Source organism: Mytilus californianus, unplaced genomic scaffold (assembly GCF_021869535.1).
Source record: "Mytilus californianus isolate M0D057914Y unplaced genomic scaffold, xbMytCali1.0.p SCAF_15, whole genome shotgun sequence".
Classification (NCBI taxonomy): domain Eukaryota; kingdom Metazoa; phylum Mollusca; class Bivalvia; order Mytilida; family Mytilidae; genus Mytilus; species Mytilus californianus.
Window position 1 is genome coordinate 12,438,357 of NW_026262637.1, and position 27,221 is coordinate 12,465,577.

Here is a 27,221-nt window from a genome sequence, read left to right on the forward strand (position 1 = left end):
TACCCAGAATCCCTCTCTTTGGAATAATGGAGACGCTAACAGCCAGCAAAGAGCCATCCAAGAGCATCAGTGCGATTATGCACTTAACCTAAGGTAAGCAGACGTGTCAATTCTTAGATTGGCGCTGCGAGCAGCCTTTGGTCGAATTTTTAAGCGGGGAGGTCGTTTTTTTTTTACCAAATTAATAAGGGAAGGGGCCAGAACAGCAGTCGACATTTTGACATTGGTGAACCCTGACAGGTCACTAATTTCCAGTGTTTGCTACTCTCAGTTGTTCTGAGGTAGCAATTAACGAGTTTTGTGGGGACAAAAGGGTTGGGTTTGTACTTTGTGACTGTGTTTCAGTCACGAAGTAGTTATTATATCGAGGTATCACAATTAGCCGTTCGCGGGACCCTTGTAGGGAAAGGTCTGAACCCCATGTGATTGATTGATAAATTCCTGGGTATTGGAATTTAGCAGCCGATATTATTAGCAATATTGCCCCTGTTGGTGCTCTTGACAGTTCATCAGCAGAATATATTTTTCATTTTTTTTGTGCTGTTAATTTATTATTGTAGGAGGGGAGAAAGAGTAATTTGGATTTATTTTGTAACTTGTTTTCGTCACTTTCAACTTTCAGGGAACTCTCGGTATGTTCGGTGGGAACCCCGAATTGTTACAGTGGCGACGTTGTTGTGTTTGGGGATCTCACATTGTATGAAGGTTTCTATAGGGGAAATTGCAATCGAAAAGTTTCCGTGTATTATATACTGTCAAAACCTGGTAGGTAAAATTGAACAGTTCCAAGGCACCAGTGTATAAATCTGGCATCCTTGAAAATTACTTGCACAACACCACACACGAAAACATTCCAAATCGAACAACATTCACATGGCAAGGGTGAACATTAATTCGGCCACCTTTGAGGAGCTGTTATCCATTCCTGGGGTGGGCCCTAAAATTGCAGGCAAAATATGGGAATTAAGGGATGATCTAGGGGTCCTTGACATTGAGAACCTGAGTCAGATACAGTATTTAAGGTTGACACCAGCCGCCCAGGAGGTCATGGATTTTAGTCATTTGTCTGATAATAGGGGGGCTTGTGGAAGGGGAGATCCTAGGGCAAAAGAGAAAAAGGGGCCCAGAGAAAAAGTGCAGCGAATGGAGAGCTTAATACAGACTAGGGGTAGGGGTCCCGGGGAACCAGGGTATGTTACCCCTGGGGAAGCAATTGGTTATGTTGGAGAGGCTATGTCTAGTCCGGAGCTATGGACCCCAGTGCAAATAACACCAAGGGAGGAGATGTCAGTTCGGTCATCCTTCACGCATTTCGGGAGAAGCCAGGACTTTCAGGAATGTGGGGAAATTCACCGAGGTTTCGGGGAAGATTTCAAGTGGGGGATATCTGGGTTGCGTTCAGTATCGTAGCGGCTACGTAGTGCTACGTAGATTTATGACTATTGAACGAGTAGCTAGAATAGCTGCTATCAATATCTATGTAGCAGCTAGGCTAGCTACACGTTCAATAGTCATAAATCTACGTAGCCCTATGTAGCCGCTACGATATTGAACGCAACCCAGGAAAGGGGGCTAACCCCACTGAAGAAAATAGACAGGGGGATAGGCAAATGCCCCTGTATAGTCAACCCAGAGATTATAGGTACGAGGGCGAAACACCTTGGGACAGTAACCCTGGGGATACCTACAGGGAAACGGGGGGCCTAGCCAACAGGTATACTGAAAAAGAGACACCAAGGTTTCGGGACTTTAATGGGGAAAGTGAAATCCCAGTATCGAGGCATGTCAGTAGCATAGGATACCAAGGGGCAACAAGACGGGGAATAGGGAAACACAGAAGCTCACAACAAGATTCTTTTGAGCGGCAGGAGGGAGTTGGGGGGGGGGGGCATACACCCAGAGAGTCCAAGACCCACTAAGGGGGCCCCAGGGGGTAGACCTCCAATCCTACAAAGAACCCTCAGGTACGATGGAAAAACAAATTGGCAGGCCTTTTATGCCAAATTTTCCCGGCTGGCTCAGGTAAGCGGGTGGTCCCCCAGTCAGTGCAAGGACCAGTTGTGTTGGTCTTTGGACGGAAAACCAAGCGAGTTTTATGCCTTACTGGTAGAAAGGAGGCATGACCTGACCCATGAAGACCTTGTTCATAAATTGGCCAAACATTTTGGTTTTTATGAGTTGCCTGAAACAGCACAGGTTCAGTTTAACGTTGCCCAGCAAGGTAGGGACGAAACCCTGGAGGACTGGGCCGACAGTCTTGTCCCTCGCCACCAAAGCATTTCGCCACCTGCCTGAGGACCAAATGTATCAACAGGCAGTCATGAGGTTATGTCAGGGGGCCGCAGACAAGAAGGCGGGAATGTTGGCTTCCAATGTTAAGCCCCAAAGCATTGAGGACGCGGTGGATAAAATACGGTGGCACCAGCAAAATCACCAAGCTATCTATGGCCGGTCTTCCAGGAAGGAGGTAAAAATTGTCAGCCCGGACACCCGAGGAAGGGCGCTTAACAATTACCTGGTCTGTTCCACTACCAAGTCGGAAGTCACTGGGCTTTCCATCCCGAGGGAAGTAAGGGAGTTGCAAACCCAGTTTAGCACTCTGAAAGGGGAGGTACAGGGAAGTCTGGGGAATTTATTGTCAGAGATTCAGATGTTAACCTTTGCTGTCAGATACAATGCCCGCCCAGCATCTGGGAGTCCTTCCCAAAGGTCCCCATGGGGGGCTGTTTCCACTGCGCTGAGGTAGGCCATTCTAAAACGGAATGCCCTAAATTCTTGCGAGCAAGTTCTCCTAAACCAGGGGGCAAGAAACTTACTTTTGAGGACACCAAGGGTCCGTTAAATTTCAACGGGTCGACTCCAGAGGTCTGAGTCTGGCCCCCATACACAGAAGTATTAAGGACTTCAAAATAAACAAGCACCCCACCTATGCAAATAGGATTACGAAAGGTACAACCAGTCAAATAAGTGCTACCCAGGGGACCAATTGGACCTCCCAGGGGGGCTATCCTTCAAACAGACGATTAACTCGCAGAAAAAACCAGTGCAGGGCCTCATGTTTGATAGCACCCTTACTTCCAAGGTTAATGCAGTCAATCAAGGTTGATCTGAGGCATTACTCCACCCCATACAGACACCCTACTGGAAGAGATTAGTCAGCAACGGGACACAGGTGAGGGGCAAAGGATATTACAAGAGAAAGTTTCTGTTGGTGAGTCCTTCATTCTCAATCCATTTCAAACAGCAGGTCACATGCCAGAGGGGATTGGTAGGATTTCAAAGATACCGTTAGGGGAGTTACATATTGAAAAACAAATTCCGGGACAGAAGAGGGGGAAGCTTTTAAAGATGAGTGTTTAAAGATGATATTTGGGGAGGGTGCCCTTGGTTTGATGCCCGAAGGGACAGCAGAGATGTTGAGGGAGGTTGGAAACTTGGCAGAAAGAGTGGAGCAGGCCGAGGCAGAAGAAGCTCAGATGAATGGAGAACAGTCACAGCAATGGGACCCTGGTATTGCTTTCTTAGAACACAATCAGCAGTTGATCACAGTGCATCCACTGTGATCAAAAAAAAAATTTTGTGTGTGGAATTTTAGACAATTCACAAAGGGAAGGAAAAGGAGTCATTCAAAAGGAGGGCATTGAGGGGATACTTCCAGCCCAGCCAGTCCAGTTTGAGTATGACTTCCAGTTGTAGGGAGGGGAACTAAGAGATCAACTAAGCAGAGGACATGCCAGCAGTGCAGGTTGATCGTCTTCAAAGGGGAAAAGGGATCTAATTTTTAAAAGGGGATGATGTGTGGGAGATATGAAACCTCATAAAGGTTAGCTGTTTCTTGTTTGGCCTTTTTACTATTCACATTTGGAGGAATGTGGGTGAAGCCTGAAAGGTCATCCCTGGCTACTCTTAGCTTGGGGGACCTTGGACAGGTTTACCCCCTCCAGGCCAATGTAATGGTTTTGGCTACACAAATGAACTGATTGGGGTGTACATAAATGTAAATACGTTTTTTAATATCTCCTATTGTTATGTATCCTGTTACATTGTTTTATTATGGAAGGGCCTGGGTTCTGGGGGTACATCTAGTTGTGTATTCATACCGAAGGGGACCCCTTGTTATATGTTTTTTTTTTTATAAATTTGGGGGGAGTGTAGTACCCCGGTTGGTATTTAGTCACACCATCTTAAGACGATCTACTGGAAGTACATAGAATCCCCCTCTTTGGAATAATGGATACTTAAAGTAGACGCTAACAGCCAGCAAAGAGCCATCCAAGAGCATCAGTGCGATTATGCACTTAACCTAAGGTAAGCAGACGTGTCAATTCTTACAGGACTGATATTAAAGCCCGCCATTCTGAAGTTGCATTTATTTTGTGGAAAATGAAGGCAATTTGAAAAATTGTCTGTTTTCTGTTTCTTGATCATTCCTTACTTGCCATTGGAGGCAGAAATTGATGTCTTTCTATCTCTTAAGTATCTATACTATTAAACGAGAAGACCTCATTGTGTGTGTCGCTTCTCTTCCTTCCGCAATAAATTAATCATCATGCCTCTGTGTCCTATAGGTACCATGCATAGTCGCATTTGTCATCCATTCTTATGATTATTCAGTTTGGGTTATTTTGGGAGGAAAACGAAAAAAAAAGGCGTCCGGATATTGTTTCCGTCATCAGTCCGACTTTTAAGTCATAGACAAGACTTCCGATTTTGAACTTTTAACTATTACTCGGGGACAGGACAATTATTTTTGCGTTATTCTGCATGTATACCATGCTTATACTCCTATAATATATAGAAACTTTCTATATAATATAGCAGTGATCGCCGTTGAAAAGAAAATAATTGGAATTTATAGTTTATAGCAAATAAACTCTATTTATAATATACGTATGTTCATATATTATACAGAAACGCGAATATCGTGGAATTTAACAGAAAACAAAAAAATAACGGACTTTGGAAAAAAGAGAGAGGGCTTAAAATAATTGTCCTGTCTCCAAGTACCTATGACTTTTGATATTTCCAGACATAAAATCTTTTACAAAAATTCATCCTACAACAGTTTACTGACATACTTTCAAACAAGCTCTAAATGTCCGCGATTTCGCGGTTCCGTTTAGAACTGTTTTAAATGCACATGATTTTCATATGTACCAGGGGACAGGGCAATTTTTTTTTGTTATATATGAACATACATATACTATAAATAAAGTGTATTTGCTATTTGCTATCAATTCCAAGTTTACTATCCACGGCGATAGTAAATTTTAAATAATGAAATTAATATAAAACAACGAATAACGAATTTTGAGAAAAGGGAGGACTTAAAAACAGTTGTCCTGTCCTTAAGGGGACGACTTCAAAAAAGGGAAAAGGGGGGGGGGGGGGTATGTTTTTTTTTCTAAAAAAAATATTCTGATCCCCAATTTGATGATTTTCCCCATACCTTTTAGTGTTAAATTTTGAAACAAATATTTTGATTGATAGAGTTGAAAAACTAAATAAAATTTCTGACAAAAAAAAGATAACCCCCCCTCCCTCCTTTGAAGTTAAATGGTTGCTCCCTAAGTACCTATGACTTTGATACCTTTCATGTTCACAGTATACAGAAAAACACGAAATAATTGAAATTAATAGAAAAACAAAAAATAACAGATTTTGAAAAAGGGAGGGCTAAAGAAAAATTGTCCTGTCCTTAAGTACTTATGACTTTTGATACCTTTCCTGGAATTCTCAAGTCATAAAATCTTTTACAAAAATTCATCCCAGAACAGTTTACATACTTTCAACCACGCTTAAAAAAAAGATTCTCACTATACAAATCCTTGCTCTTAATGCCCGCGATTTCGCGGGTGTGTTCTAGTGTTTCTTATTATAAAAGAAAATAGTAAAAAATATTACCCAAATTAGTCGTCTTAAAACAAATACGTTGAACATTATGCGAAAATATCTGTTAGTTTATCTGTTAAAACAATGAAAAACTAAGATTAAATATAATCTACAGAAGTATAAAAAATAATAAGCTAAAAAAATATATGTAAGTCTATTGTTGTTACCCCTTATGAAACCCCGTTTTAACTAAATTCCAAAGGAAAGAAATTTATTGACGTAGTATTGTTTTTGTCTTACACACCAATGTCAACATGCATGTGAATCGAATGTACACACATTTATTATTCAGCCGTGAATTTGACTGGATTTATTAATCCCTTTTATTTAAATGTTTGAAATTAACTGAAACAAAAACTTGCATTTTAATCACTTTTATTGAATGTTATACATTTATTTCCCGTGCCGGAGGGAGATATGAAGATTTGTTCACCCAAGAATATTCATATTTCACGAGGGCATTACCCGAGGGAAATATGATTTTTCGAGGGTGAGCAAATCTTCATATCTCCCGAGGCAAAGGGAAATGAATGTTTAATTCCACTGCCTATGCTTTATTTACTATCAATACATTAAATATTTTTTTGCATACATTCGTTTTCTTATCCGCTTGTTTTGTAAGTCAAACTAAACACGACATACCCATTGATAAACAGTAAGGATCAAAAAAGTTCAAAACGTTATGTACATTAACCGCGCGTAACGTCGCACGAAGTAATCACGACATTTCAGAGGGGAATATGATCCTCAGAATGGAATATGAAGATTTGTTCAATGACACGTGGGATAGTCTCAACCAATCAAATATTGATTAAACTATCAATATGTTTAAACAGTGGAATACATTTTCTTATTACAATTTACATGAAGTGTGACTTATTTGTGTTCCAAAAATATTGACTTAGCACTCAAAAAGTGCATTGAAATAGGCCTATTTTTTTCAAAATAGAAGACCAAATAATATGTATCAGTAAATAATTGTCGTGGTAAGTTTTCAAGGATACACGAGACTCGCGTTTAAATTAACTTGGTTTATTCGCTAATTATCCTCGAAGTCCCCGAATGTATAGGATAGTTATAGTAAGTTTGATATATATACACAGAGGAAAGCATATGAACCAAGCGTTTTAGCGTTGAACACAGACCTGATATGTCATACACCTTTTCAGTATAAACAAAGTTCTACATGACAAAAATAAGCCAAAACGTTTAATCATTCACTACTTTCATTTTGACGCCAATATTTACATTTGACGTCACAATCATTGTAATTCCACGCACGAATACGGGAGGCCCCAGTGTGATATTCCGAAACATACGAAATTGTGCCCAATAAACAACGTTTGAACTTTCACATGTACTTGAACGCCCGTCTTTCCTTGGTTGAAACATGTGTCCTCTATGAGGGTGTGGGTAAACAGCAGTAGCGGATTTGGGCGGGGGCGGAGCGGGCGTGCGCCACTCTAAGAGGAAGCAAGTTAACTCGAACCATTTGTATCTGTATCTGTATCTGTATCGAGATAAATTCTGCCAATGTAGGCACACCTCCAATGGAGTTGAATATATATATCCTTCACCACACAATATAATAATACGCAATGAATGTCTAATCCAATTATGAATACTTAGTAATATATCAATAAAAATGACTTCTGTACCGCCACCGTTATGTACAATTAATATATGATTTGACAATAAAAAGATAAATTTTATCTTTAATTTTAATCTGTATGCACCCATATAATAACCAAATTTATTATTGGTTGATAACCGTCTATTTTATTCGATTACAAATGATGATACCTGTGGAGATTCCCACCCTGATCATCAGCTTAATGTCATATATAGTTTACTTTATATTTACTCCTCATGAAAGATTGTTTTTCTTTTCACATTTTTGTTGTTTGGTTAGTAGTTCATACCGCTTCATATGCAGATTGTTAATAAGCTGTCTACACACACTCTCTAGTTGTCCAGTAATATTTAGAACAATTTCATTGTTACATTTATCCACAGTATAGTAGAAGGGATTAACTATTAGCTGAACTAAGTCTACTTCCTCTACAAAGCAAGATTTTGCTAAAAGTTCACTTCCCATATCAATTATTATATAACAAACAGAGTTTTTTAATATCAATGAACCAACTGTTACTATTGAAAGATTTTAATTTAAGCTGCCTTTCCGCTATTCTCCACACATTTGAAGTTTTTTCTGATCTCGTGATGGTCCCAAATAATGTCAAAAGTTTGATATGTAACTCAGCTTCAATAGGTATCATGCCAGAGAGTATATAAATGGCTGGGTCTGCTGTATTTGTAGATAATGATAGTAGCTGTTTTAATAATTTCTTGTGGTAAAGATTAAGAGTTGTTAGAGATTTTCCTTTTGGGATCAAAATTTCTAGTCCATAAGTAAGAATAGGTAGTACAAAAGTTTTAACTAGTGAGAGAATTGTTTCTGGGTCCAAACCGTTGGTTCCATGTAGACCTGATCCCATTAAACTATATAAAGTGCGTCTTGCTTTTTTGATGTTTTCTTCAACTGTTAACTGGACTGAGTTTATTTTCTGATTTATGTATTCCAATGTGTGTTGCTGTTTTAACTACTGGCATTGGCTTATCATCCATATTCCAAAATCCTTCTCCAGTTTCTATTGTTTTTGAGGTTGTTCTTACTGGCAGTATTACACTTTTAGTTGGTTGTAATAAGTATCCTTCTCTTCGACTGAAGTCAACTGCAATATCAACCATGGACTGTATCTCTAGTGGATTTGTTGCTATAATAGCAACATCATCAGCGCAGGTAGGTGCACAACAGTTTATGTTACCAATTTTTCCGCCGAGTCCTGTTTCACACAAGAGGTTCAATAAAGGGTTGACATATACTTTATACAAGTCAGCAGATATAGCTCCACCTTGACGTACTCCTTGTTCTACTAAGAAAGGTTCCGAAAGATGACCATTCCATTTAATACATGTAGCAGCATTTTGGTAAAGATTTTGTATCATTAGTAGAGATTGATCAGATATTCCAATTTGGAAGAGTCTTCTAATGAGGTTTGCATGTACTACTACATCAAAGGCTGATTTCCCATCAAGCATAGCTATGTAAGTTGGTCTTTTTAGGTCTTTATTTTCTCTCTCAAACTCCTCTATGATGAGTTCAAACATAAGTGGGGTGGTATACTCTGTGAATCCACTTTGTAACGGGTTTTGAGATTCGATAATTTTTATATTTTCTCTTAGTTTCAAGATCTTTTCTATTATTTTCGATGAGGTTGGAGTGACAGTAATTCCACGGTAGTTACTAGCATCTTTAATATTGCCTTTGTTTTTAAATATTGGAAATAATGTGCCAATTTTGAGTAGGTCTAGAACATAACAGTATTTAAATGACATATTTATTAGTTCACGTATATAAGCTTTCAGATCTTCACCACCATATATAATATTTTCTGCTGTGATTCCATAAATGTCTGCTGCTTTGTTTTTGTTCAAACTTGATATTGCTTTTTCTAATTCTTCATCAGTCACTTGCATATGAATATATCTATTTTGACAAATATCAGATATAACTTTAACTTCTTTTTCAACATTTTCCAAATATTTATGATCGAACTTTGTATTGACAGACTTTTTAGCTAGTTCTCCAAAATGTATATGCCAGCCATTAATAATTTGGTTGTCACTGTTATAAATTTGATTATCAACATTGAGCTCATCTATATGTTTTAACATTTTTCCTCTTTGATTTCTAATCATTCTAAAAAACGTTTTGGTATCTGTGACTTTAGAATCAATTAGTTTTTGCCTCTCATTTATTCTTCTAATTGCTATTTCTAAGCGACATTGCTTCCTCAGTTCGTAAGTTGTTAGCTTTTTTTGTTTCAGGTAGTAGTTGTGCGGATCATTAATGCTTCCGTTACTTTTCCAATTATAGAACGCAATTTTCTTGTTACTGATAGCTTTACGGATTTCCTCATTCATCACTTGTAATTTTGGCTTCTTTTTTCCTTTTTTTGATTTAGGAGCAATATCTTTTGTAGCTTTAATTATGATGTTATTTAAAGTGTTGAATCCGCTCTCAAGGTCTTCACGATTTTGTATTTTACATTTTGTTGAGCTAATCTCTGTAGAGATGAGGCTTGCATATTTTCCTGTATCAATTTTGTCCCATTTTATTCTTTTGTTAAATGTTTTTGCAGATGTTTGAGAGTTTTTAGTAATATTGAGCTTTTTCTGATGATGTAAAACAGACAATAACAGAGGATAGTGGTCCGAAACATTTGAAGTTACATTTAGTTTCTGTATATCTTTTATGTTCTCTGAATATTTGTTTTGATAAAGAATAAAGTCAATGGCAGTGGCATCTTTTCCATTTGAATGTATAAAGGTAAGTCCAGTTTCTTTTGAAGATAGCTCATGGTCTTGCATAAAGTCATTGATATATTTCTTTCTTTGAGAGGAAGCACCATTAATTATGTCTTCATTAAAGTCTCCTCCTATAATTATCTGATGAGTATTGGAGTATGTACATACAATCTCATTTAGTTGGTCTATACACTCTAGTAGCTCTTGTGTACTGTTAGTGGGTCCTTTGCATGGTAGATATAAGGAAACAATGATGATGTTAGGATCTCCTTCTATTTCAGTGCATTGAATTCTACTATTTCCTGCTTTCAAAGTCGAAATTAAGGGGTCTAGTTCTTTTCGCCACAATATTGCCACCCCACCGTATCCTCTCGGCATTTGTATTGGAGGCAGAGGGTCATCAGTGTCAACCGATTTTCCTATTCCTATATATTTAGAGTGAATTTCATTCAACATGTTGAGTTGACAATCAAACAACCAATGTTCCTGAAGTAAATAAATATCTACATCTTCCTTCATCTCTCTGAAGAATGGACCACAAGTTAAAATATTTTTACAGTTAAAACTCAGAACTTTCATATTTTTCTACTCACAATCATTAAAATCTAAAACGTTATTTGTACAGTTACTATTTACATATGTACGTGGATTGTCATTTAGTGCGGTGTCTGGTTGAGGCTTGGATGGTATAAAAAATGATCTGTATAACTTGTAGGTTGGTAGTACAATGGTTGTCCTATTTTTCTATACTGATTATCTATTGTTTGCTGATCGATATGCCTCGAGTGGTATGTATTCTGATCATTAGCTCTTAAATGTTGTGTTGTATTATTTTGAACAGATATGTGGTTTTGAACATTTTCTTTGTTTGTCCAATTTGGAACAACTTCTATTAAGTTATCCTTGCAGATGTTTCGGGTTTCTAGTTTTGTTTGATATGAGTATTGACTAGATGTCTCTCTTTGATCATGTTTCTGATACTTCCTATCTTCATTTTCTGATCGGTACCAGTATTGATTGGGTTCACTGAACTGCGTTCCATACATACTGTACTGATTACATGTAGTTGTTGGTGGTTCACCATAGTTTTGGTTATAGCTGCTATCTCTATAGTATAGTTGTTGGTTTGAAGGATACATTTCCTTGTAATCATATGATGTTTGACTTTGTCTATTGAGAGTATCATTGTTGGTATTTTTATTTTCATTTTGAAGTTTATTTATTTCATCATCAACTTTACTAAGTACATATTTTGTCACTTTTTCTCGTATACCAATCACAAGGTCATCAGTTTCAGTGCTAGTCGTATTTTGGTGTTCAGGAGGATGTTGATTTTGCCTGTTCTGAAAAGACTCTATTTTGGTGTACAGAGTTTTAACTGTATTTTCCAGTTCTAAATTTCGAAATTCTGCTTTATGTAATCTATCTAAGATGTTTGTTTTTTCCTTCATATTTTCATTAATCATGGCTTCTTTCATTTTTAATTGTTCTTCTCTTTTTTTCAACTTTTGTTCTAATTGTTTTAATTCCTTCATACGAATTTTGTGATTTTCATCTAGCTTGTTTTTATCAGCTGTAACAGTATATGTAGAACCATCAGTGATCAGTGATCAGATGTGAAGAATTCGGAAATTCAGGTTGTGTCTTTTGGCGTATTTCATCTCTTTGTGCAGTACCAACAGTAGCTCTAAATTCAGGTTGAATATATTTTGGAGTAGTTTCAAGAGAAATGTCAACTGGTCCTGATTCATTAATGTAAGTTGTCTCTATTTCTACAGATTTTGGTAATGTGTTTGTTGTTGGGTTTTGCCACTGAGGTCTCTCTGTTCAGCTAACCCTATACATGAGTAGCATTTTTGAGTATCATTATCTATACAATTGTCATGAAATGGCATGTCACATATTAAGCATCTGTTTTCAACACTTTGTTCAAAATTATTGCAGGCATTACATTGAATTTCTTCTTGTAAAATCATGTCAGCTATTGACAATTCTGGATTATTAATAGCACAGTCATTATGTAATATTGCTAACTGTTCAAAGTTGTTTCTTGTATCAAACTCTTCATTTATGCAAATTTTACACACATAGATATGTACACTTTGTTCTATTTCTTCAATTTCTTTTTCAGCTAGTTTGTCACATTTATAATGGACCCAGTGATTGTTTTTACACATGACAGATCTTGTTCGACAATGGCGTTTACATTTAAAGCACTTTTCATCTTGCTGGAGTTCATGTTGCTTCCCTTGTTCTTTGTCTAGATTTTTATCAATGACTTTATTCTGTTGTAAAGAGTTTAGTGCTTCTTTAAGTTTTATTGCCAGATTTTAATTTAACATTTCTATATTAATTTTTGCTCCATTTATCTGTGTGTTACTCATAATTTTGTGAATTTCTTGAGCATGTTGAAGTATGAATTGATGAGCATCTTTTCCATTTATCAGTAGTGTACATTTTGTTACATAAGCATTGATTGTGAAGCTCAAGTTTGTCGAGTCAGTGATTTGATAGGTATATTGTACCTTGTTGCCGGTTTTGTCCTTGGCAGTTGTTTTATTACATGTATCAAAGTATGTTTCACATGCATATATGAATAGTTCAAAGGATACTGTATCCAGTTTAGCAGTTATACCCCCGCCTGTATATGAATATTCAATCTCAGATCTCTGTGTAGTCTCAAATTTTTTCTTTAAAGATTTTTCGATATTTAACACATATCTGTTCTCATAAGTTTTTCCAATATAAAGCTTGCTGTCACTTTTTGAATGTTTTAAGTTCGGTTTTTTAACTAAAGCCATCTTGTATAATTATAAAATTTTCTAGTATTGAAATTGTCTATAAGACCAGCGATACCTGTGGAGATTCCCACCCTGATCGCTAGTACCTATAGGTCAATTTACCAACAGTCAAATATTGCCTGTTTTGTGATCTTACGTAGCCACACTCTTGCTAGGTTCGTGTCTGGATGTATTCCGTCACGGTACAAGTTAAAGTTATAGTGATCAGATGCTTTACGTTTATTGTCTGATATTTTTTTTGTTTACTTTATGATAGATATCTGATGCGAAATTTGGTGTAATTGATCCAAGTGTCCTGTTGAGGTTGCCAATATGCTCATTGATCTCTGTGTATTGTTTTAAAAGTTTGATGTCTTGTTCTATAAATTGCTTTAGCTCTGGATGTTGTTTATATTTATTCCAAGCATATATAGAGTATGGTGGGAGTTGTAAGAAGGTGAGTTTACAACCTGGATAGTTTCTAAAAAGTTCAATAATATGTTGATAGTTATCAGTAAGTGTTTTGATTGTGTCTTGTTCCTCAGACCGTAATGATATGAATTTTCCGTCATAGGATGTAAGGTCGCACGTCCCTAACCATATATAGAGAGATATATTGTCAAGCTGACCAATCTTGGAGTCTAGATTGCTATTTAACCATTCAAGTCCTTGTGTTGAGGTACGTCCAGACCTGAACCACCACTTGATTGTGTTTTCTGTGGGGATAGTACAATGTTTGCTGACCCAATATCCCTTACTGTCAGTAAGAACTACTGGAGTTAATAGGCGTTGACCAGGAGGTGGTACAATAGGTTCACGCAAATACTTCAACAACTTATATTCTGTCATGAGTTGTATTATGCAATCTAAAGTTATTATATAGGTTATATTCAAAAGCGTGCAAGAGTATACACATGTACGGGTAAGGCAAAGCTATCTACTGGTTATATAAGCAGGCTGGATATATGTAGAAGGCAGGCAGTACAGGTTATATACACAAAGCTCTATTGACTGGTAAAAGTCGGTTATGATAAAAAAAATGTCATTCACTTTTGTTTGAAGACAATATATGATATCTGCAGACTATATATTTACAGTCATGAATTGATAAAAATGTTTTATTCGGTAAAACAATAACACAAGATTTTCACCTCCTGAATAACGTAGAAAGTTCCACTGTAATTTATAAAAATTGGATTCTATTACAACTCTAATTCAGGGAGATGATTATTGATGGGTGCATACAGACTATCTAAAAAAATTTAAGAAATGGCCGCCATGACATGCGGTTTATGGATGGGCTCGCAACTGCCAGATTGGTTTTAGTGTTTATATATCAAATAAGACGCATAAAAAGTTTATAAAAGTATTCCGCCAGTGTTAGGTGTAATAAAGGGATGTATTTGCAATGTTCCTGTCACAATATATCTTCTAAAAAATATCAATTTCAATGAAAATTTTCCTCTCCCAAATTCAAACCACCACCAATTATTCGAGCATGCGCATATTTTTGCAAACTCGTACCACGTCAACTCGTACCACTAAAAGTCAACTCGTACCAACGTAAACTCGTAACACTGCGAAGTCGTACCATTCAGAACTCGTACCAATGCAAACTCGTACCTTAGAAAATATATCTAATAGGCCCTATACGAATATGTTATGATTTTTTTTTTTAATCTTTATAAAAAAAAGTTGAAATTCTTTGAATTTTATACCAGATTTTAATTAAAACTAAGACAAAAATATGAATGTTATTTCTTAATAACCATGTTAATTAATATATTAATTTCATAATTTCATAAAATGGGAGACAATTGTATATGGTGCCATTCTCTAGTTAGACCCCGACAAAAACATATAGTAATATTTGATGTTTTGTTAAATTTTTATACAACAAATATGTTGTTGAAATTGTGGTAAATAAAGCATCAAAAAGACACTTATTCTTTGTTATTCTGCCTACCATTATGCCTACCAGTCACAATGTTATTAGACACACCGTTATAAATTTCATATATCAATTGTTTACCTTCTTTAAAGAGAGAAGCCAATCTACGGCTACAGAAGATTTATGACAATGCGGAAGATTTGGTATGACCTTCGTATAATTTTTTGTTATCTTTCCGTACAATTGAGAAGAAAGCATGGTCGAAATGTTCAGGTGAGATCTGAATATTGTTTATAGATAAATTTCATACTTTCTAAATGTTGGTCATAAACAATTTTAAACCTTTTAAAACAATATAAATAAATTCCCTTATTAAATAAAATTCCTTTTAGAAACAATTATGACTACCAAAATCTATTCAATGTTACTAATTTGTAATGATTAAAAATTAAATCGAATAGCTGTCAGTAAAAGTTAAATGAATGAACTGTTCAAGGGAGACAACAAAGCCAATCTGCCACAGTTTTCTCTATCCAATTAGCCAAGGAAAAATAAGCTACAAATTGGTCATTGTCATACTTTTTACAGACCTAAGAGGTATTGAGTAAAATTTAAATATATATTTATTATTAAACACCATTTGAATGCATTTCAATGTGTTGGTACGAGTTTACAATGGTAGGATTTAGTATGGTACGAGTTAGTAGTGGTACGAGTTTGCAGTGGTACGAGTTTGTTTTTAGTGGTACGAGTTGACATTGGTACGAGATAACTATTATTCCTCTAAAATCACAGGCGCTTGGGTCAAGGATTTTATAAAATTGTTGTCATTATTTTCCTGAATTTATCTTCATTTCCTACATTTATCGACATCGACAAAAAATTACCGGCGACGAAAAATTTCCCCTCCTTAATCCTTGACCCAAGCGCCTGGGCCTAAAATTGAAAAAAATATGATTTTTTAGCTTGAAATTTTGATTTTTTAATAATATTTTCCAAAAAAAAATCAGCCCCGCTACGCTCGGAGGAATATCTCCTTAACACACACTGTAAACAAATATCCTACATTCTTTTCACAAAAAAAGTTATCCCCCCCCCCCCCCCCCCCCCCCCCCAAATTAAAAAATCCAAAATCCAAGCCTCGCTCCACTCGGCGGAAAAAAATATTTTGCGCCGCCCCCCTCTAGTCAGAAATCCCGGTTCCGCCCCTGAACAGAATAGAGATACATGTGGAATAAGGGGGGAAGGGGCTAGAGAGAGAGAAAGGGAATGATGGCCAAACCAACAAATAACATATAAAAATGACCCCTAAAAATAGTGTTAGATGAACTAGAACATATGAAGAACTACTTAAAACTAAACAATTGGGTTAAAGTATAGTGATTGGAGAAAAGAGAGAAATAAAGAAAGTGCAGAATAATTTTAAACTTAAACTTTATTTTTGGCTCCCTTTTGTAATCACAATATCTGGTCGTCCGTCACTCCTTTCTGAATGTCGGGCGATAACTCAAGTTGCTTTTGACTAGCGACATATGTGTTAAAAATCTCTGCTTTGACCGATTAAAATAAAATGAGCGATTAAGATACAGAAATGTAACCCCCCACCCCCCACCCCGAATCAATACCCTCATTTTTATTATGAGACATGTATGATCATTTGGAATAAACGAAAAGTTGTGTCGACAACAGAAGTGCTGTCCAAGTGTTATACAAAATGACGGGCAGTCGAACCCGGGAACAAATAAGACACTCTTGGACAAAGGCGTATTGGTTTCAGTCTATAGATACTTACAATTAAGGGGAAGTTGCAGCGGCATCATTAACAAAATTGGTTTACAAATTTATATACGTCTCAATTTAACGTGAGCTATTGCCATCACTTGGCGTCTGTCGTCGTTGTCGTTAACTTTTTCAAAAAATCTTCTTCTCTGGAACTACTGAAGTGATTGGGCTCAAACTTGGCCACAACCATTACTAGGGTATCGTTTTTAAAAATTGTGTCGATTTTGTCCGTCAACCAACAAACATGACCGCTGTTGCTAAAAATAGAACATAGGAATCAGACGTGTATTTTGGCCAATTATCTCTGAAACAATTATAGATATGGAAAAAGTCGTAACCTACAAATGACCAACATTGCATGATATGATATTCTTGCTTGCCAAGTGTTGCCAATATCCAAGTAACAATGGTTGGGTTATGGCCCCTTAAAGGTCTACTTTTGTTGGTTTTGAGACAGCTCTGAATCATGTAGGCTCGGGTATCCAGGTGAGCGATTCAGGCTCCTGGGAGCCTTTAGTTCAAATATATGAGGATGTGGATGGGGTTAACAGAATAGATAACAATGGGTAAAATAAAATAAAGATTAGAGAATAAAAGACTGCTTAAATAAAAAAGTAGAGAATAACGGCAAAAAATAAAAAATTGATAATTGGTAAAAAATATTGATTACTGAATAAACAATATCCAGGATACAGTAATCAAGTAATCACAGAATGACCATTATGTTAAAGATAAACTAGAGAGTGTGTCTATGAGACACGGTATGCCCCGATCGTTCATCATTTTGATTTAAAAGCAGAATTTTATGTGTAAAATGTAGGTCAGAGTGACCTTATTAACAGTGAACTACATGTATTTAGTACTACCCAAGACCTGTCCATTGACAAAATATGACTAGCTTATGAGAAATGCACTAAAAAATGCCAAATTTAACCAGAGTCATTCATGTGTAAAATGTAGGTCAAAGTGACAAAATGATTAGTGAACCCAAGACCTATCCACTGACCAAGTATCAATGTTACACCATGTCTAGTATCTGAGAAACTGACCTAAACGCAAAACTTAACCAAGAACGGGACGTACGGACGTACGGACAGACGGACGGACAAGGGTAAAACTATATTCCCCTTTCACATACGTGATCGGGGCATAAAAATAATGAACGAAAAAAAAAATAAAGAATACAGAAGTTAAGAAACCCCCTTCCATACCCTCATATATCGTACATTCTATGTTAAATGTGATACTTATAAGAGATCGCCAGTATGCATCGTCTAACTAAAACATAGCCTGTTCTTACAACATATCTGCAATCTATGTACTGTGTCATCACTAAACCAATTTTCATTTTAGATTGCTAGACAGAAATACAAGAAATATACACATGAACAGTTATGCGAAGCAGTGGACCAAATAAAAAGGGGCTTCCTAACATACACCCGAGCGTCAAAACGATTCGACATCCCAAGGAAAACATTAGATGACTACCTTAAGGGGAAAAGCACAATAGGCAAAAAGAATGGACAAAAACCCTACTTAACACAATCACAGGAGATTCATCCCTTGCAAATTACGTCAAGTACATGTGTGAAAGGATTCGGACTTACGAGAAAGATTTTACAAATTTTTGCGTTTTCAATAGTCAAAAAAAAAAAACAGGCTCTTCCTCGAAATCTTCCTCGTCAAAGAAATGGTGCCAAAGGTTTATGAAAAGACATAATCTTTCTTTCAGAACCGCAACGTCTCTCGCAAGACCAAGAGTAGATGTTTCATGACAACAAGTAATTGACAATTACTTTACATTACTCAACACAACTATTGAAAAACTTGGCCTTACAGACAAACCCGCCCAAATCTGGAATGCCGACGAAGCCGGCTTTGGGAAGGAAACTGAGCCATTCAAACAAAATATTATAGCTACAACAGGAACAAAAAACCCATACAGACAACAAATGACGGATTACGACAACATTACAGTTTTAGCATGTGCATCAGCGGCTGGTACTTTTATTCCAAACATGCTGATATATACCAAATCCCTACCTTCCGGAAGTTACGCCTCTGAAATGCCTTCAAATTGGATCTTCTCTAGATCGGAAAATGATTACATAACAAGAGGTTTATTTAAAGATTGGTTTTCAAGAATATATATACCTAACATTGGTATGAGACGCCCAAACCTATTGGTTCTAGATAATCATAGTTCTCATTTATCATTGAAAGTTATAGACATGGCCATAGAGAATGACATAGAGATATTAGGTATTCCGCCGCACACATCACACTTTTTACAACCTTTAGATCAAATATTTCACCCCCTTAGAAGTACCTACAGTGATCTTGCCCTGAACATTGGTTTGGTTAAGGCAGACATGGTTATTAAGAAAAATAAGTTTGCAATAGTGTTGGAGCAGGCACAGGATAAAGCGTGGCCCCCGCATCTAGTCAAACTCGGTTTTAGAAAAACTGGATAGCACCCTTTCAACAGCAAAGCGATAGACAAGTCCTTCATCAGACCTAGTCATAACAACACTAATGAAAATGACGAGGAAGACACTTCCTGACGAACCCTGCAGACGATGTATGTAATAAATGCGGCCGTTTGGTAACAAATCCTTTGGTTAAGGCTGTACTGTTGGATAAAAATCTGCAGGATATATTGGTCCCGACAGACATTACAAAAACAGGTAAACAAAAGAATAAAAGATTAACTGGTGCTCGAATTTACACAGAGGAAGAGATGAGGAATGAACTGAAAAGAAAAGCAGATGAACAAATTGAAAAGGAGGATGGCATCAAGCGCAGAAAAGAGGAAAGGGAAGCAAAACGACTCCAAAAGGTAGAAGATGACAAGACGAAACGATTGAAATCCGCCAATAAGAAGAAAAACCTGTCTAAATCGAATCAGAGTAAAGCAAAAGATATCCAAGAAACTAAATCCAAATACAATAACGATAAACAAGATACATTCAACACAAACGAGAAACACGAAACCCAAAAAAACTTGGACGACTTCAGACTTTCCGGAAGGTAAGCAGGTCCTGCTTCTTGCAAGGCTTGTATACGTTGTCAATAAGTTAGTATATTTTATTAGATAAACTAGACCCACAAAGTCATATACATTCTACAACATTCAACACTGAAAACTACAAAACAAATGAGAAACACGGACTACCGCAAGACACCCGCTGCAGATCACTTTCAGGAACAAAAAAAAAGGACCCTACGCCTACGGCAACTGTAGAAGGTCTGTTGTCATATTGATTACAGACGCCCTTTACCGTCAATCAGGGGAGTATGTAGAATTAGTATATAAAAACGGTCACTGGTGATATTTAGCAGAAATCGTTATTCACGCAAAATTCAGTTTGTGAATACGGACATCTCGAAATAAGCACAAGGAAAATCAATCATAGGGTAAAATATCCTTTATTTTTTTTAAAGGAGTAAATGTTCTGTTATCCAAAAATAATGCCAATCAGGAATGGACTGCAGCCATTCAATCAATGACGTATATTCAGTGTTGCATATGAGACGGTATTAAATATCATATATACATTGTGAGTTATCTATTGGTAGCTTATATCTGTGGGAATATCTTTAGTTCTTCTGATCTCTTCAGTCTTGCACCCACGGATCATCTTATAATTAAAAAAAAAAAAAATTTTTGCTTGAAAATCACGCATGCGCAGTCATTTAATTTAGCAAACTCTTTTTCGTTTTTTTTTAATATAATAAATAATTTTTAATATGATTTAATCTAAAAAACTGAATAGTACAACTTTTTGTTCCGTTTTCCAGAGATGCAAACAGTTTTTTTTTCTGTCAGGGCCTACAGGGTAGCAAGTTTTGTCAGACCCATCAAATTTTTGCCAGACCTACATTTTTTTTATATCAGCTTTTTATACAGTAAGAGAACGGAGATAGGATGTCTTTACAGCGACAGCTGCTTTAGTGGATTATTTTTAGAAAATATCTAAAATTCAGTTGAGTTCTTTTATTTAATAATTACTACAATATTTAAAAATTTTTTTATTGTGTACCACTGAACATCAGGCTAGGGCCATTCTCCATCTTTTTTGACAGTGCTCTAGGATTTTTAATTGATTACAACTTTTTCAGGAAAGTGAGGACTGAAAAGTCAATTCAGTTTTAAATTTCCCTCTTTAAAGTTCCCAGTTACAACTCTCATCACAGGGATACATGTACTTACAAAAATCAATCAGATTGATATAGGCTGTGTGCAGCTTGTTTCCAGATCTTACTTTTTGTTATCCTTGTATATTTTGATATATTTGTAAATTGCATGAATAAATATGTTTAAACTTCAAAAAGCAACATTTGAAAATTTTATAATTTTTTTACCATTATGTTGATACACAAAATTTTGTTTTAATGGAAGACTATTTTTCATACAATAAATGTCACATTTTAAGTGTTCAGATACATTAACTTTTATTTTGGTGGATAATTACTCATCAATTGAGGTGCTCCATTATTGGAAGAAGATTCGCAATACAGTTACAGTTACAGAAAAAATGAAAACTGCCGTTTTCTCCCCAATCTCATGTATCCCCATTGTTTACCGCGAAAGTTGACCTACAAAGCATTGATGTTTGAATCATCTAAAGTAAACATACTTACTAACTTTAATAAATAAATTTTCAACAAGGCAAATTTCAATTCCCTACTAATAGGTTAGCACCAAAAATGCTAAATCTTACTAAAATCCTAGAGAACTGCCTGCCGGTCATTAGGTCTTGCACAAAAGCCCAATTTGCCGGACCTGCTCAATTTCTGCCCAATCGGGCCGACAGGTCCGACGATTAGTTGCATCTCTGGTTTTCTGTACTTGGTTGGTAATTTGTTAGTAATCAAAGACAACGGCGAAAATGTGTCCCCAGTGGTGTGTGAAATACTTGATTTCGACCGACTTTGGGCTCTTCTGTAGACCGAAAAAAATAATAAACGAATGATTTTTATGATTCAGTTCTGTTTATCGAATAGTTAACTACATGCAAGTAACATAAAAAGATACTGTCTTTATAAAAATTCGTTGTCTATGGGTAAAAATGGCCGGTTTTTGCTGCGAATATCGAAAGACTTTTTCAACAAGATCGCCAAGGCAACTGACGGAAAATTCCTTACATTAAATGACTTTACTAACATTTTTGATCTTATGATGGCTATATGTTACAGAGTACACGATGAAACTCTATACTATTGCAGGTAATAGTAATGTTATTTTTACAGTGGTAAATAAATAATAAAACAAATGTTTTATGCAATCAACAAAAGTTGGAGAAATCATATTTTATGAAACGTTTCATTAGCAAAGCACATGGATGAATTGCTAAAAACAAAAACACTATACACATAGTAATTCTACATTTCTAGACATAAACCCATAATGTTATACTAATACTTCACTATAGTTTAACATGTTTTATCTTTAATCCAGAATTATGAAACAGAAGTAAGAGCCAGAGGTACAACAGTTCACAAAGATTTAGAAGCATTATTTGGCAATCTACGACATACCGAAACAGAAGACATGGAAACAACCCCATCAACACCAGCTCCCTTTGTAAAAATACCATCACTGACAAAACCATCATCAGTTAAAATACTGAAAACAAGTACTAATCCAACAGTAAAACCAAGCAGCAGTTCAAGAACAACACGGTTTAGATCTAAACACGAACGAATGATGAATAGAAGGAACGAGGAACGCCTCGAAAAGTACAAGGTACATATATATACATTTTGAACATTTTAAAATTGTTTAAGAAATTAGTAAAAGGATATGTAGATTATACATCTATTAGACAGAAACACAACGACACACACAAACCAAATGACTTCAAGCAGATAGAGTTCAAAATTATTGTCTTCGTTTTAATTATAGGCTTCCTTTTTTGTACTTATCTTCTTTTTCTTGTTTTTTTTTGTTCTCTTCTGGTTTTTTACCTTTCGTTCATATCATTTGTTGCATATATTTAAAGAATACCATCCCATGGACGTTCAAACAAATTAGTCATTATATAATTTAACACAATGTTTCCTTTCTTTTTCTTTTTCAGCTAAAAAATCTGCCGAAACTGAAAAGAGAAAACGTTACAGAGACAAATTTTATGCTCAATGATGCCCCATGGTCAAGATGGCAATTAGCAATCACCCCCGAATTTCCAGAAGGAGCAGACTCTCATTTATGGAAAAAACGTAGAGCGACTTGACAGGATATCGTAAAACAGAAATATGTAATGGACAATATCAGAAACCAGCACTGTATGAATTCGCAGTTCAAACGCATGAACATTGTAAACGATATGTTGTATACTGTAAGTGTAACAAGGGGTTCACTTTGGATAAAGGATCATGGGAATCTAGACTATTACATAAAACAGACGTTAAAAATGAGGTAGAGGATGTTTTAAAGAAAGGTTGTCGTATATTTGTTAGACATTTTCCATTGAGAAAAACATCTGCGACAACTAACAAGATGGCCGATCTTGGGCACTATGACTACGCATGGAGATGCCAAAGAAGAGAGAGAGTATCCCCACGTCATAAATATATTCGTCATTTGCTTAACCATGTTAACAACTCATGTCACCAAACCAATAATTTCTTGAACTTCTAAAATTTGGAAAAATAACTTATAATAGTTAAACATTGTACTGCCTTTTTATCTAAAAGGATAGAAAAAATACCAAGGGGATCATGGTCAAGAAACATAAATCGAAAAAGAACACCTAACACTATAAAGAAAACTAAAGATTGCGGAGCCGTACCCCACCAAATACCGCGTGTGAACTCAGTAATGTTATGTGCCTGGTCCCTGGTGGATAGTTGTTTCATTGGCAAGCATACCACATCTTCTTATTTTTATATAAGGTTTTCTGGAAGGGTCAGCAGATCCTACTCCACTTGTTACACCAACCATGTAACTAATGTTAATATATGTTAAGTCATTCAGATTTTCTCTTACAAACACTCAAAGACATTACCAAATTCATACACCATCAGTAGATGTACATTCTCTAGCCTAGATACTTGATCGAATAAGTAATTTAAAAAGACAAGACTTTAGTTGTCAGAAACAATATACATATTTGAAAACACGAAATGCAACACTTACAATTAAAAAAAAACTAGTTGACAGAAACAATATATATATTTGAAAACACGAAATGCAACACTTACAATTAAAAAAAACAAAGGGTTTTAATTCAGGTGCTCCGGAAGGGTGCTATTTTCTTAAATTGTCAATTTTATGCATGATTTCAGTCTTTCTCAAAGTTGAGTTGGTGTTGTTCAATTCAAATACCACACATAAGGTAACAACACGATATCCTTTTCTTTTATAATCTGTAAATCTGTTTTGTCTAATGAATAATGTCACCTATGCAAAGTTTTCTTGAACTTTTAGAATTTGGAAAAAATAAACTTATATTAGTTTTAAACATTGTACTGTGTCATGGTTTAAAAGGAAGCGTCATTGTCTAAATGGAAGGAGAAGATACCAAAGGGCTAATCAAGAATCATAAAAGACAAAGGACGAAAATACACACAACAGTCCACAAAACACTATGTAGAAACTAAGCATTGAACAACACGTACCCCCTTTAACACCGATGGTGAACTCAGGTGCTTCAAAAAGGGTCATCAGTTCCCGATCCACTAGTGACGCTACTGTTAAAATACGTTGACAAGTCAAATCAGATGATAACACATCATACAAAAGTGGATTGGTAAATATACATGCCTTATATCACAAAACACATAGATTTCTCTACAACCGTGACAGAGATTTACAAATGGGGAGTGAACCAAGGAAAGTGATAAGGGTAAAATACAGGATCTTGTGAAATTGTATTGCAAAAAGTGCAATTGTTGTCTTGGAAGCCGATATTAAAGCTAGCACTGGTGATGATTGGTGATACTGATCCACACGAACCAGTTAAAATGATGATGGGAATAATATTCAACATCTATTGGAGGGATGAGACAAACAACTTTAATGATGGTAATTAATAAACGACGGGTGTTTCTAGTGGAACAGGATCTTCGTACTCTTTCCGGAGCATCTGCGATCAACCCCAGTTTATGGTGGGTTTTGTGTTGCTTAATCTTAAGTGTCCTATGAAGGGCTTTGTGAACTTGTTTGTCTATTCGTCGTCATTCGTTTTTTGCCATGGGGTTGTCAGTTTCTATCGACATATGAGTTTTGAATGTCCCCTTGGTATACTCCGCCTTTTTTGGGGTACTCATTTGATCATTGCATCAACCCCTGACTTAATAATTTACCAGTAAAGCATAGGTTACGTTCATTGAAGTCCACAACGTCACTACAGACACGGGCATAGCGAACGAGTTGTGATATATAAACACCATAAGAGGGTGCCAAAGGAACATCATCGTCCAAAAAAAGGAAAATTAACAATAGGGAACGAAAAATCGTCCCTGTTGTCGTAATTTTGTGTGTAGAGTTTCCTGTGTAAATCTGAATTATTTCAATCTAGAAAAGGACAATTATGATCATGTATATTTGATTTATATAGAGTAAGTCCATTGAGGTAAATATATCACCAAGATAACGGTAAGTGTTGTTGAATTTATCAATTAAATGGAATTTAGACGGGTCTTTACTGAGTTTGGGCAAAAACTGTGACTCATAACAGTACAAGAACAAATCTGCTATTAAAGGGGCGCAATTGGTGCCCATATGAATACCTACAACCTGTCGATAAACTTTATTCCCGAAACGTACATAAATGTTGTCAAGGAGAAAATTAACAGCTTCAATCATCTCATCACATCTCCAGTTCGTATATCTAGCATATTTACCTTTCTCATTAGAGAAAAAGGCTTTAAGTGAATTGAAGCAAAATATATTGGTAATCAAATTTTTCAAACGACCATTTAATTAAATAGGAGAACTTTTGTTGGATAAGATTGTGTGGAAGTGTAGTGTAAAGAGTGAAAAGTTAAAACTGTCTACAGAATCAAGAGGACAACCAAAAGCACTTAATTTATCTAAAATATCCAAAGAATGTTTTACACTCCAAGTATAGTTAATTCCACTATTCTCATATGTTTTATGACAAAAGTTAATGAAAAGTTCTTTGATAGTAGTTAAGGAACTAGTTAAAAGTACTGAAAGATTAGTTGTAGAACACTTACTAGAGGCCGAGATGAAACGATATTTTACAGGTTTTTTGTGTAGTTTAGGTAACCAATACATAGTAGGGACCTTCAAATGTTCAGAAGAGGCCTTAAGTTGTGATGTGGTTATGATATGATTGTTTACTATATAACTCTCAGTGGAGCGCACGGACCTGAATGTAGAAGAATTGATAATTTCATTCTCAAGAATTTCCGTGTAGTATTTACGTCATACCATCACCACATTGTTGGCTGCTTTGTCGGCTGGTACAAACACAAACCGCTTTGCGAGTACTTGAAGTTTGTTTCTTTTACTAGAAATAGGCGTATTATGTACTCTTTTATTTATTTTTCAAAATGTGATTTTCGAATATCAACAACATTCATACATTTATTTGATTAAGAATCGAGATTTTTTATCAGATTTTTCCCGTTTACACCAAATTTTACAATACGATAAAAGAGCGTCTTTTATTACCCGACGAAACTGTTCCAATCCATCTTAGATGGAGAACGATGTTTTGGTCCTTTTAACTTTTTTGTATACCTCTCAGTCTTGAACGATTAATAACATGGCCATAGGGATCATACTTAAAATTCGACAATTGACAGTCTCGTGTTTGGGCAGTATTATTTTCTACACTGACGTCTGATGTTACTGACGTATAATTTAAAAAAAAAACTTCTGCTGGTTTTTGAATGTATATGAAATAATAGGTGGTTCTGTGTAATCAAAATAGGAAGGTACAAAGTTTTGAATGGTAGAGTCATTAAATATACTAGATAAGTTGATAAAATCAGTATTTCTGTTAATATATCTAATTTTCAGAAAATGCCTTTTATGATCTTCAGGTTTATCGATACGCATGAACAGCCTATTGTCTCATTGGCAATCATACCACAGCTTCTCATTCTTATATGGTCATAACAAGCTGTAATTATACGCCTTCATTCATAGATTGTCTGAAAAACGAGATTGTGTCACACTTCTTGAAAATATCATGTAATTTATTAATTATATTTGACCCAGTTGACATAATAATTGTTGCCTACCATTGTTTTTAAATATAGATAGAAGATCGTTGTGTATGATTTATACGATGTTTAATTCGTTGATTTCGATTGATACGTTTGCCATGAGACCTATTATATTACCCTATATAAAAGAGATATGACCCGGAATGCGAGCTAGAGGACAATGCATTTAGATTTTGAAGCTTTATTTAGGAACTTATTTCAAATTGCTGGCCAAAATCATGGGAACTACGTTCCCATTCGCAAAAATACCATCGCTGACTAAACCATCCTCAGGTAAAATGTTGACAACAAGTCTGAGG

At 35.8% G+C, this 27,221-nt stretch overlaps 2 protein-coding genes across 3 annotated transcripts in view; one reads left to right on the forward strand and one right to left on the reverse strand.

The window, feature by feature from the left end:
• LOC127725975 (uncharacterized) overlaps positions 1-22,952 on the forward strand; it is a 44,119-nt gene extending 21,167 nt beyond the window's left edge. The window contains exons 4-5 of the mRNA XM_052233275.1: positions 22,178-22,465; positions 22,800-22,952. Of these exons, the coding sequence (XP_052089235.1) occupies positions 22,178-22,465; positions 22,800-22,952 (441 nt within the window). The remainder of the gene's footprint in view (positions 1-22,177; positions 22,466-22,799) is intronic.
• LOC127725431 (uncharacterized) overlaps positions 1-27,221 on the reverse strand; it is a 103,592-nt gene that overhangs the window by 12,385 nt on the left and 63,986 nt on the right. The gene's annotated exons all lie outside the window — the stretch shown is intronic.